Source organism: Siniperca chuatsi, linkage group LG15 (genome assembly GCF_020085105.1).
Source record: "Siniperca chuatsi isolate FFG_IHB_CAS linkage group LG15, ASM2008510v1, whole genome shotgun sequence".
In the NCBI taxonomy this organism is placed as follows: domain Eukaryota; kingdom Metazoa; phylum Chordata; class Actinopteri; order Centrarchiformes; family Sinipercidae; genus Siniperca; species Siniperca chuatsi.
The window spans coordinates 23,442,620-23,456,465 of record NC_058056.1 but is presented as its reverse complement, the minus strand read 5'-3'; the positions used below and the strand labels follow the sequence as shown (position 1 = coordinate 23,456,465).

General features: G+C 38.8%; 2 protein-coding genes across 9 annotated transcripts in view; one reads left to right on the top strand and one right to left on the bottom strand.

Moving 5' to 3' along the window:
* The window catches only part of smoc1 (SPARC related modular calcium binding 1), a 52,390-nt gene extending 46,958 nt beyond the window's left edge, over positions 1-5,432 (bottom strand). For all 8 annotated transcript variants that reach the window (XM_044167486.1, XM_044167488.1, XM_044167485.1 and 5 more), the window contains exon 1: positions 5,028-5,432. In XM_044167486.1, the coding sequence (XP_044023421.1) occupies positions 5,028-5,129 (102 nt within the window). In that variant the 5' untranslated portion in view covers positions 5,130-5,432. The remainder of the gene's footprint in view (positions 1-5,027) is intronic.
* ccdc177 (coiled-coil domain containing 177) overlaps positions 1-13,846 on the top strand; it is a 40,648-nt gene that overhangs the window by 17,550 nt on the left and 9,252 nt on the right. The window lies entirely within an intron of this gene.

Below are 13,846 nucleotides of genomic sequence, written 5' to 3'. Positions count from 1 at the left end.
CTGCGTGATTATGGTCAACAGCTCTTCTTCTATGCATCCCAGTGTACGGATAAGGGACAAACTTCTCACTCTGTCCCCCTATCTCTCTCTCTCTCTCTCTCTCTTTCATTTCATGACAATGTCTACAAAATAGTATGTAATACAGGTAACAGTACAGTTCTACTCACTTGCGCACACATGCTCAACTTATTTATTTTTTTTATTTCTATTTCTTCAATCTATCCCTCATTTCCATCAAAGCTCTTTGTAATGGCTTTTTTAAAATTTGATTTGGTCTTCCTTGACACAACTTTATGTCCAGAGGTTAAAAGTAAGTCATTACAACTCATCTTATTCCTTTGAGTATGTACATTGTAATGTACATATAATTCTATGTGCATGCTTACTAAATCAGTAATTCTGCTTTCACTTATAGAAAAGTAGAGTTTTGCCAAAATATTTTACATCTTTTGGAAAGGCAGTGATTACAGAGAAGCCTACATGCTATGTTGTCATGATAAAATCAGGAGATCATCCCTTTTTTTAAGTTTGCATTAAACATTGTTTCCCTCATACCGTGATCTGTAAGAAAGCGTTCTTATTAAGGCAAGATGGTTTGTTGGGTCTTGGGCCTTTTCATATTGACTATTCTGTATGTAGCTCAGAATATCCTCACTTTTAGCCCTTACTTTATCTAAATTGTTCTGGAGAGCTCTCATTTTAACAGCTGTCCCAAGTACTGACAAACACGTTCCCAGCACATTGCAGGAATGGTTAGGATTCCTTAAAAATCCAGTCCATTTGTTGCATTTCTTCATCATTGTTTTAATTTGCTGCTGTCCAGCCTGCAGAATGACAACAACACTGATGAGTTGATGGGTTTGTAAAATGCTACTGATTAAAAGTATCAACCCACTACAGTTTGATGTAATACTAAATCTCCAGTCTATTATATCCAGTGTCCAGTAGCCAAATACTTACAAAGAAAAGGCACAACTTTGGATGATTCTTCATTATATCCTTAATCTGCTGAAATTAAACACATTCTGTGTTTATTTTGTTATTCTATCCATTGTTTTGCTTTCCATTTTGGTGGAAACACCTCTTTCTCTCAACCTGCCTCATCTGCTTAAACTTCACTCCCTGATTTCTTTCATTATGCCATATTCCCTTTGAGGAGGTAAACTCGTTGCTGTTTCTTTTAAGTGTAAGAGAAACATAAGTGATATGAGTTTTTACAGTTAAGATTATACGCACATTACGTAGGTGCAAGGCTTTCAGAAAACAGCGTCAATAAAAAACAGTTATGCCTGCACAGTTACTACATGCCACACCTAAGTTTACTGCCAAGTTTAATAATGACACCGTTTCGTCAGGTCAGAATGTTTGAAAAATTGAAAACACCAGTACATAGAAAAAGGTACATAGAGAAGTTTTTTTTCTCTATGCACCTTCTCCTCTATGCACTTTATTGAATTGTTAATTGTTTTTGAATGTTTATCACCTTGGGCGGTTTGGATGGTTAACCACACCGGCCATCATAGAGCTCTGATGTGCATGATGTATAAATATGGGTGCGGTTTCCAATTTTCCAAATTTCCAACATTCTGACCTGATGAGGATCCAAGTAGATCAAAAAGTTGTCATTATTAAACTTGTGTGGCATGGAGTAAGTGTGCAGGTGTAACTTTTTCTCATTATCTCTACCTCTCCAGTGAAAATGATGAGCCTATAAAGAATCAGTAGATACTGACACGAAACCCTAACATGTATGACACACCACTAATAGCCATTTTGGGGTGAATTTGCCTTTTAAATATCAAAATTCCTTTTAATATCTGCAGTTTTCCTTTGTGGACTGCAAGAATAATTAAGAGTCATTAGCTGACCATACAACAATCACACACATGCTTGCATGCATCAACACAAACACATGCAGACCACTCACACCTGCACTGTGGCTGTGATCTACCTCACACCAATAAAACGGCTTTCCTGCTTTTGAACCGGGGCTCTACTTTCCCAAGCTGAAGGTATGCAGTCTTGGCTACTTTGCCACTCAGGCCTGGCTGTTTATGTTTGTTTTTCAATGAGTTTATGAGTCTCCACTGACGCTGTCACCAAAGTATGCAGGTCGACTGCTCATCTCATCCCATCCCTAGCACTCAACAGGTTGATTTGATGAAGGGGATTAAGGATAGATGGCTAAGAGTGGATGGCATCCTCATTTGTTAGCCCTAATTTCTGAATACATCCCCCCTGGGAAACAGATTTCTTAATGGAAAAAATTGTAGAGGAAATAAGACTTTGCCAGCCTGCCCACCACCTGCCTTGTTAGACAGATCATTCCTGGTACTAAGGACCAGAAAACCTACAAAATATTGTTGCAGTCATTAAGACCTGCAATTAGATCTGAACTTTAATCCTCTTAGATTGTAAAAAAAAAAAAAAAAAAAAAAAAGAATCATTTTACAAAAAGATGCATAAAAAAGTTATTCGATGAGATCACTACTGCCTTTGAATTTGCCTTGGCAGTTTATTCAGAGACTGTTACACTACCATCATAGAACAATGTGTGATCACCATCCTTAACCATAATCACACATCCTCATCTTCTGAGTGGTGCTGCCCTCTCTCTAGCTGATGAACAAATTGCTAAAACAATAAAGGAGACATCAAAGTTACACTCAAGAATGAGGAGGTAGTGGGAAAGACAGACTTATCTGAACTGCAAGAACAGCAACAATCACAAGGCAAAAGGTTTATATTGTCTAAAGCTTTGTTAGTGTCCCAATTACTCGTATTCCCCAGTTTTGAGAAATGTTGGACTTTTGCACTTCATCATGTAGCCTCCAGGGAAATGAGAAAGGAGCCGTGCTATGCAGTGAAGTTAGCTCAGGCTCTCACCCCTGATATCAATGTGGAAAGTGGGGGTGTGAATTCTGGTATTACGGCAGCTGTGAGCAATGTTAAAAGTATCTACTGGGTTGTGAGTGGGGGTGTGCAGCAAGCCGAGTGTGACTATTCCTTCTCTGAGCCCAATCCAGGCCAGTAGGAGGATGAAGTGGATGCAGAGAGAGTGTTTAATCTTGTGGGGATAAAGTTGATAGAGATGCTACAATTGTTCACCGAATCTTGGAGAAAGTTTTCTGCATTTTATTCCTTTTGTCTCTAAAGTGTCAAGTTTTCGACGATTAAGAAGCAGCCTTGTTTTAAAATTGACATCACCCTGTATGTTGGAGTTTATCCAGTGTGGTTTTGAAAAGGTTTCCTAAGGCCGAGAGTGATAGTTTCTCAGCCTGCAGAGGAGCATGAAATCCTTTTAACTAAAACTAGAACAGGAAGAAAGAAGAACAGCAGTCCAGTTTTCCAGTTTGGAAAATTTCACTACAGCAACAGCTCAGATAGGTTGTCAGTCAAGGTCCAATAAAATCACCTTTCTTCTGATTTCCTAAACTTCCTAACAGATCTGCCACCTGAATCAGTCACAAAATGAATACAACAAACGCCAAACTCACTTGTATGACAGCAAATAAAATCACAACACTTCACTTGGATTTTTTCATTATTTGGCCAGTAGGAAAACAATTATAAAGCGAGTAACAGAGAAGTGATTACGCAAAGACTCCATAGAGCCATCTTGACCACAGTGTCTTGTGTAGGGAGGGAGGGGGGAGGGTTTCAAAGATGTTGTGAAATAGTTCCAATATGTGAGACCACAAATATTACACTGCATCGGTGAAACAGTGCTGTTCCCCATCATTTATTTCCCTCTCTTCCTGGACAGTGCCATTGGTGTTTGTGAAAAAGCTTCAACAAGAGGGGAACAAATAAAGCAGTATGTGTGAAAGAGTTTTAAAAAAGAGATGGAGAGACATGACAGTGACAAAGATCGGTCCTAGAAAAGTAGAAGGGATAAGAGCTGGGATACTGTGGTGAAGGAAATGCTGGTTAGTGATCAAAGTGAATTGAATAACCTTCATTTATATTCTGTATCCTTGAAATAGCCGGATATCATGTCTTACACATAAATGCAGTATCATAAGTTCAATTTTCCAAACAAAAAGGACACAGATTGCTAACCCACCTGGATAGAGACAGAGATCAGACTAGAGTTTCTTTCTTTAATCACTCAACGTGGTCAGCTGAACATTTCAGGAACAAGTCTCAAAATTACAGCCATCAACAGCCCAAATGTCTTTCTGGAAGAATAAGGCAGCTGATCACTGAGTAACCCACAGTACTTAAGCATAGAGACATTTTTTTCCAAAATAAATACAATATAGGCCTTGAAAAGTCCTTGAAAGTTAGGTAGTTATAGTTTGTGGGTTTAAGAAAAACACCACAATGCCTCCAAAGCATTTAAATTGTAACTTTTACTTATCAGTCATTACTTACTGCACAGCAGGATTTCTTTACTTGGCAAGATAATCAGTAATAAATTAGGTATTTCATTTGCATATAGGCAGGATTTATTTATGGCACACCTCTACAACATGCTATTTTTGAGTCACTGAGTTTCAGTTTGGAAAGTCCTTGAATTTGACGCCGTTTGTTGACTTTATTGATTGCTTTGTAGGAGTCTTGTTGTACTTGTTGTACTGCAAAATCACCGATTAAGGTCGTTTTATACCCTCCGTTTTACACCTGGTCTGGACAAAAACTCAGTTATGAATAGTCTCATGAATTGAATTGCACAATACACCTCAACACTTATTATTACCAATAATTTTTTTATAATGTCCACGTGTTTCTGTAATTCTATAGTTTTCTCTCACAGCAAGGTTTTAGTTTAAACACCTGAGAATTGCCTAAAGTCCAGTTAATTTAACAAAGCGATAAATCATGCCGTCTAAAAACAGGGAAGTTACAGATTATAGTTGGTATATTTTGGGGGGAAGGTGAAATAGTTAGCGCTATACGCGTTATATTCACACTGTATTCAATATGGCACACTATTTATTTTGCACGGTGCTCGCATTTAATAAAAGTATTATCCTATATCTAAACAAGAGTGTGAACCAGCAGACACTCATGTACGCACTCACCCGTGAACCAGCCTTCTGTGCGGAGACTTGAGGCAGGTAACAGAGAAACAGGGGCGCCAAAAAGTGAGAAAAAGTGAAAAGAAGAAAACTTGACAATAACATAATTGATGGTCGGTGAGCGCAGAGCAGGCAGCGGCAGGTAGACTGTGTCTGTCACACTGATGATCAACAGGTCCAAACCGTGAAAAAGTAACACGCTCCAAAAACACTCCTTCACTCTCTCCACTCTACTTTCCTTTTAGTTATTTTCCTTTGTCTACTTCTCCAATAACTATTCACATAGTGCCACGCGTGGGATGAGAAATCATGACTTGGCGGTGACCATGGTGATTGGTTTTATCCACTGCGGGAGGATCAGCTGTTCATCGCGGCTTCCACAGGTTGAGTCTTGCCTGTATCCATTGCAACTTCATTTAAAAGCAAAGGAGGGAGAAGCAGCACTGACTGACACTCCCAACTGTCCAATAGCAGCGAGGGATGGCGTTTTAAAAAGAAGCCACGCCCACCTTTAACTGGTCCAAGATTAACTCTCCACGGAGGAGAAAAGTCTGCTGTGGTCAGTCAGAGAGAAGCAGGAGACTCAGCAGCTGCAGGGACACTCAGTGTATTATCATCAGTCTTTGAGAACCGGGACAATGGCCGAGCAATTGTGAAGTCAAATTCTAGGTTCTCATCCCCATTCAGAGACACATAATGCTCTATAATAGCCGAGTATCCTGCTGCCGTGACATTTAGCCTGCGTACTTGGGTTACAATGGAAAACATCTATTGAGTAAAGTCAATAGCTGTCACAAGCTAGCAGGGGGTCAGCCTGTGTGTGTGTGTGTGTGTGTGTGTGTGTGTGTGTGTGTGTGTTGGAAGGATGAGGATTCAGTGGTTTATTGGGCAAAAACAGCCTGTGTGTGCCACTTTATCTCTAATTATTGTTCATAATTTAACTTATTTTTATGAGTCAAAGAGCAGCTGATCACTATGAAGAACTCAGCATGGAGACATTCTTTCAAAATAAATAATATGTAGTCCTTTAAAAAATGCGATTTAAAATTGCAATATAAACACTTTTTAAAATTTATTGCAACACACAAATGCATTAGTATGCCTCAGGAGTCTGGATTTCTTGATTTGACAAGATTGTCAGTAATAAATAATAATAAAATTTAATAAATTCCTGCTTGATGATGGCATGATATGACCATACATGATAAATGTGAATAACCATGTTTGCTTATGATACACTATGAATGAGAGGAAGGCTGGTAAGTTTTACCAATATCAATATATAGCACAATAAAGCAAATGTATGCAAAATTACATATAAAATAATGTTCGTGTACATATAAAATAGTGTTCGGTTTCTGATCATATTCAGTGATGGAATGTAACTAAGTGCGTTTACTTAAGTATTGTACTTTTGAACATTTGACGTACTTGTACTTGAGTATTCCCATTTCATGCTGCTTTATACGTCTACATTTCTTGGGGAGATATTATAATTTTTAATCCACTACATTAATTTAACAGTTTTAGTCACCAGTTTACATACCAGATGAAGATTTTACACACAAAACATGATCTTACAAAATTACAAGATCTTACAAGATTAAACTAACCCACAGTGTATATAAAATATTTACACCAGTAAAATGGTAATTACACATTAATGCATCAGTAATAATAATCCAACAGTAGGCTGTAATGTATGATATATAATATATAATGTATAATAATATATAATGTTTACTTTTGTTACTTTAAGTACGTTTTGCTAATAATGCTTTCCGCTTTTACATCTGTGACATTTTCAATGTAAGACTTTTACTTGTAATGGGAGTATTTTAATATTGCAGTATTGCTTCTTTTACATAAGTAAACGGTCTGAATACTTCACCACTGCATTATTGTTCAGTCTGACAGGAAAGCTTTCTAAATGGACTCATAAAACTAGTCCCACACTGTAGTCGTCCTACAAACTCTCAACTTCTGGCTCCCACGTCCTGTGTCCTCTCTCTTTCTCCATCTTTTCCCTTTCAGATAAATTGTGTGGCCCATTGAAAGCCAGTTAAAAAAGAAGATGGAGAGACCAAAGAGGGTGAGCGAGGGGAGCCGAGTATTGAGTGCAGGTGTCCAGCTTCAGTTCAGCAACCCCTCAATCCACAGAAACTGGGCTTTTAAAAGCTGAAAAGGGCCATCCGGTCACCCTTTGCTGAAATGGGTAACCCCCCCCCATCCCCTTCTCTCTGTCTTTGTCCCTATAGATATTTTGGGATGACAGTTCAGCAGCTTTTTGAGTGCCTCAGTGAAGAGCCTTGTAATTAGAGCTATTGAGCTGCTGGAATTGGCACAATTAGGGTCAGCATTAATGATTTCTGTGTGCACCAGGCGGTTTCAGTAAAGGGCTATTTTCTCAGAAAGGATGGAGAGAATTTGTGAAGAGGGTCAGGCCAAATGCAAGAGAAGAAAAAGGAAGGGGCAGTCGGACATAAAGGGAGAGAAACTGAGGCCTAAACAAACTCAAGACTGTGAATGATCTGGATTCTTGGACCACTGTAGAGACTCAGCAAAGCGTCCATGTAGTATCATTATCAGAGCTGTGAGTGGTGGGATGCTCCTCACTGCGGTGCTGTTTCTCACCCCAGGGGCATCATCTTCCCCCCACCTCTCTGCTCTGTGCCAGCCGGTCCACTCATGTCCTGGTGTGACTGGAGAAATGCTGTGGGAGGGTGAGGATGAGGAGCAGAGAGGGGGAACAGGAGTGTCTCTTGGAATGTTAACGAGATCAGTTTATATCTGCTCTTCCCTCTCGCTTCAACCCTCCACCCCTAACAAAGAAGACAAAGTTTTCTGGGGTGTAAAGCTGTTGTAGGGAAAGCATGGCTCGACACTTTAATTCTGTTGTCATTTGGCCGAGCATGAAAGAAAATCTCTGACAACAAAAACAAAAAAGGAATGAATGGGCATGCTGAAAGAAAATGTATTTCCCAATTACTGCAGCGGCCCTTCCAAAGACGCTCCAGCCGCTGTCCCCCCCGCTGGCTTACACCAACTACATACGGCCGAAAATTAGCAGGTGTCTGTAGACACAGAAACAGACGGAGCAGGACAGAGGCCACCCAGAGATCTGACGGCCGGAGGGGAGGCAGATTTAGCACAGATGTTCAACCATGATGTCACATGTACGAAAAGTACAATTTAGACATACACAGAGAGTTCACATGTGGTATGCTGAATGTTGTGGGTAAAAAGAAGTTATAATGGAGGCGCAAACTAGTTAGTTGTCACATTATTTTTTACAGTTATTCACAGTATAATACTAAATTAACCACATTCTATTCAAAATAAAAGCTCAGTTTACATTTTGTCAGTGTTTTAGTAGCTTCTCATTGCATTTTAATAGATTATATCAGTTCTATGAAACCATATGATCATTTTAATATAATGTCTCCTGCCCTCTGTAGACAGGGGAAACCAGGTGTTCTGCAGGTGGAAGTACTATACTTACAAATCTGAGGTATTTGTACTTTGCCTGAGTATTTCCATTTTGTGCAACTTTATGCTTTAACAATATTTTTTAGCGGAAAATGTTCTTCACTAACTGACTTTGACATACTTAACATACAGTATAATAAACTCAAATAATTTGATACAGTGCTACACATTAAACCATGGTGGAAAGTAACAAAGTACATTTACTCAAATAGTGTGCTGAAGTACAATTCTTGGATCCATCTTCTGTTATTAATTAATCAATAACTATTATACAGTCAAAACCAATGATTATTCTATAAAATATGATGAATTGTTAAAGAATAAACAACCCTACAGTATGAAAGTTTAAATTTGTTAAAATCAGCTTTGACCACCTACAATATAAAAATGTTGCTCACATGTTAATTCATCAATAATGAATAATCTAGTGAACTATAACAGTATAACTGTCTGAAAGGGGACACTTTGCATACTTTTACTTTAAGTATATTTTGCCAAGAATATTTCTGTGATTTTACTTAAGCAAAATTCTGAATATTTTACTTGTAACAGAACATTTTTACACTGTGGTATTGCTTCTTCTACTTAAGTAAGGAATTTGAGTACCTCTTCCACCACTGATATATATAGTAGTACAGCAGTTTGTAGTAGTATTGTCACATCCCCAGCTACAACATTAAAATGCTACTTACAAGTTCATGCATCAATAATTTCACACTCTGAAAGGGGCCATCATAGTGAATACTTTTACTCATTACTTGGTAAAATTTTACTTGTGGTATTGCTATTTACATAACTACAGGATCTGAATACTTCTTCCACCACTGCAGCTGCTCAAGTACTTACCTACAATACTGAGACTTGCACTCCATGTTATGCAACTTTCTGATTCTACTCCATTTAATTTATCTGACAGCTTGTTACTTGTTACTTTTTTAAGATTAAGTTTTTACATGACAAACATATCAGTTTTTAAAATATGATGTATTGTTATTGATTTAACTACCCTACAGAATATAATAAACGTTTCACTGTCTATAGATGGAACTTATATTGAAAGAGTGTTTGAATTTCAATTTTTGGGTGTGATAATGGATGTCAAACTGACATGGAAATCTCATATAGCACATGTTAAAACAAAGGTATCTAAGAACATTTCTGTTTTGAACAAAGCAAAGTATGTGTTAGATTATAAAGCAATGCAAATTCTGTACTGTTCACTTATTTTGCCATATTTTATCTACTGTGTGAACATACGAATTATTAATAAAGTGGATTCAAGAGAACACACCAACAAACTGTAAGTCAGAACTATTGGAACTTAAAGATTTTGTTGAATTAAATTTACAGAAGTTGTTTGTTTTTAGTTCAGAGGACAAAGAACATAGAAGGAAATTTCGGACTACTTTAAAGCAGATGTGTACTTCAGTGGTTGGCGTCAAACTGTGGAATTCTCTACAGAATGATTTAAAGGGTTGTATTAATATCTTTCAGGAAATGTATAAAAGAATAATTACACTATATGAAGTTGTTGTTTCTATTGTTTATTTGTGTTTTGAGTAAGGGGCAGGCAAAATAAGATTTTCTTGGTCATGAAATGTGTAAATAGAGTTGTTTTGATTGTGAATCGCCTTTTGCATTACCATGAGCCGAACAACTTTTAGTTGTAATGGAGTATTTTTACTGTGGTATTGTTACCTAAGTACAGGTCTGAATACTTCTTCTTCCACTACAGTTCTCTCTAACAGTCCGTGCGTATGATAACTCTTGAAAAGTTAGCATTATCAAACATGACCAAACACAGTTACTGCTCTGAATGAAAGACAGACAGAGGGATGGGGCCTGGGTGGTGTGCTGAACGGAAAAATCAGAGGTCAGATTGAAAGCCCACTCCTTTTAAAGTATCATCTGGATTTCATTTCATAAATTCCACATATTTTACATGTACTGGCCGCAATTTTCACTAGCTCCTGTAAACGAGGACCCGTGTATAGCCGTTGGCTGGCCGACAGTTCTGGACAGCAGCAACCTGGCCTCTTATTACCCTCTTCAAATACACACTTGCACATAAACACACACACACACACACACACACACTGAAGCTGATGTAGGAGCATGCCTGGTGACGGAAACGCACAGCAACAAATAAATAAGCCCACAAAGCCGAATTATCCGTGACATTAATCAGAGATGTGAGAGATTTTTACGTTGTGAGAGAATGAAAGAGAAAGTGGCAACAGAGATTCAAGGGTGTGAAAAGGGCTATTGAGTCTGGACTGGGGTGTCCCGCACCTGCGCTGTCTATTCACCCCACTGTTTACACACTGTCATCCACAATTAATACCTTGTGGGGACTGGGCTGCCTGCCCTCTACAGGGCCCCTGAACCCATCCAGGGCCCTTATGGATGCCTAATTGAGCATACCGCTCTCCTGATTGAATTAACAGCTCTGTCTCTGGGACCTTTTCCCCTTCCACCGAGGAGGGGGACTATTCCACACCAGCATGGGACCCCTGTACTGTCCCACAGAAGACAGCAGTGGGGGGGGGTTGGTGGCTGGAGAAAGCAAAGGGTCAGAAGGGGGAGTTGTTGAATCTGTCCAGAAAACGTGTCCCTTTCTGTTGGCAAACCGAGGCTGGAAATGTGAACTGGGGGCAACGAAAGGTCTCAGTCTTCACAGGCCCAGTGAGTTCCAGCAGGGTAGCGAGTGTGCAGGACAGAGCGAGTGAAAAGATGGGATTGTTGAGAACAAACCTACAGTACTATCAGCCTACAGTACTGTTCGCTCACATTTGAGTGGTATTAACTTTCTCACAATCTGGTAGTCTGTTTTTCTGTAGTCTTTGTTTTATTGTTGTTCTGTTATTTTGTTTTGCAGCACAGATATTAATTATTAGGGTTAGAAGTGTGGTTTTAAAGGATAATACAGTAATACCTTATTTTACAGGTCCATAATTTCCTGGGAAGTTTCGTGGAAAGAATTATGTAATTTGGTAGTAGTTATAGGGGGATTAGAGAGTTCAATTGGTCCACTTCCACTTAATTAATATAAATTAATTGCCTGTGTAACCTAGAATCTTTTCAACAGTACTCAGTTGGTCAGTTGAACATGAAAAAAAATTCAAATTTGACTAGTTGCAGGTTTACAGTGCAACATATATGAATAATAAAGTTTCCAATTATAAGTTAATATTATTTGGGTTTAAATGGGTCTTATTAAGAATCCATTAACATTTTGGTTGTTGGAAATTCTCAAAAGTCAATACAGCTAAATAAAGTCTAGCTAAAATAAATATATCAGAACTTTGTCTATATTTTCCCATAATTAGCACCAAATTAGATATTTCCTGAAATGATTAGCAAATTACAAACCCATAAAATAAAGCATTACCAATAATACAGATCACTGCTTAGACTCACAGACGAAGAAGATTCTATTGTGTTCTATTTTGTTCCAAAAAGAAATGAGTTTATAAGTGACCAAAAAATTAAGATTGATTGAAAGAATTATATTCTTGGCAGAATGGGAAAGCCGTTACGTTAGCCATCTAAGCCTATAATTTATGATTTATTATTCACATTTTTCTGTCTTTGGAAACCCTTTTAAAAATACCGGGGAATATCATCACATTTGGTTCACTTGTCTGAATAGCATTATACACTCACTAAAAATGTTCCACTCTGAACGAACACCCCTACAGTGTCCTCTTGGCACAATCCACTACAATAGTAGTAAAATATAATAATGTGGAAAATCAGTAGCCCTCTGGAGAGGTGGAAATGCACCGAGGCCGACTGTATCCTCTTTACTTCCATGTCTGTAAAAGAGTTTGCCATGTCTTTATCCGTACTTGTCAAAGTCCAGCACACATGTAGAGCTGAAAATCAGATCTGCCTCTTGAAGGGAAATGAAATGGATGAATTCATCTCAGCTGAGGCTGCTGAGTCATGTAGCCAAAAGTGGTTATTGTCTGAGTTCCCTGAGTTTCTCTCTGTCTGTAATCTCTTGGCCGGATTTATTTGTTGCCTCTGTGTAAAAATAGGCTTCCTTCAGTGGAGTGAAGGGCACATAGATCCTCTTAACTGCGCCGATACTGCCTACACTTTGTTTTTCTAACTTAAGACTGCTGCTAGATCTCCCAGTACTCCAACAGATTTTCCAAACTATGAGAACTGATGTAGAATCAGTTTGTCCTTGGTTATGTTATGCACAAGAGCACACTGCTCAGCCAATCAAACATGCATGAAAAAGTGTTTGGAGCCAAAGAGGAAAAAAATAATGATTTCTTAAGTTGCCAGTTTGTCCAAAGACAAAACAGCAGAGTATAAACATATCTAGTTCATTTGTTACACTGCTTTCTAAATGATTCACTGTTTGATCGATTTATTGATTGAGTGCAGTAATTTTCCATTTCCATAATGGGTTTATATTTGAGAGAAAACATGACTTCTTGCACTCACAGTCCTGTTTTGTAAAATATGAGTAAACTGTTAACCTGTTAGTATAATAACAGCTTATGTTTTAATATGTTGGTTGCTGCACCATCAGGGTCGAGAATAGTGTGAGTGGGATTTATGCCACCTTAAAGCTTTGGTAATTTAACTTAAAATAGATTTTAGGGTGCAAATATGCCTCTAGGTTAGGGTTAATATGTATAATATTGAAGTACAACTATTTTCTGTCAAATAAACTTCATTTTGGCCCTAAATGTCCTTAAAAGGTAGTTCCTGTACACATATTAATCAGATTTTTCCCCTCATACTCGGAATGACAGTTTTGGCACGTCTAGACTGGTTCCCACTACAAAACCAGCAGATATGGGAATGCTCCCACTCCTCGCCACCAGCCGGGCATTGCAGTGGTCTCCATGACTGCACAGAGCAGCTCACCTCTCGATGAACCCCCAGTCCAGCTTTGGTAGTGGGGAGCATGCCCTACAGTACCAAAAACAAAAACACAAAAATTCTGTCGAGCATACCCCTGCACCAGTGAACTGTGCACCAACCACACCATGCCCCGCTCCCCTTTGGCCCCCCTCCCAGACCCCATGCCCCCGGTTAACAAGCCAGCCAGCACGTTCCCTGTTGTCACTTGTTACCCCGCTGTCCTCCTGATACGGCTCACGGGCGGGGCCAATTAAACTCGCACTGTTCCCCACACCGGGTCAGGAGTTTAGTGGGTCATCATCACTGATTTTCACCCAGAGTTATCTAATCCTGATTCAACCGCTCTGACTGGACCAAACCAGACCAGTCTATCTTAATAAAGTGGCTTTCAACGAATACACTACATTCATTCATGTAGCGGTATGAGGTGAAATACACAGAAATAC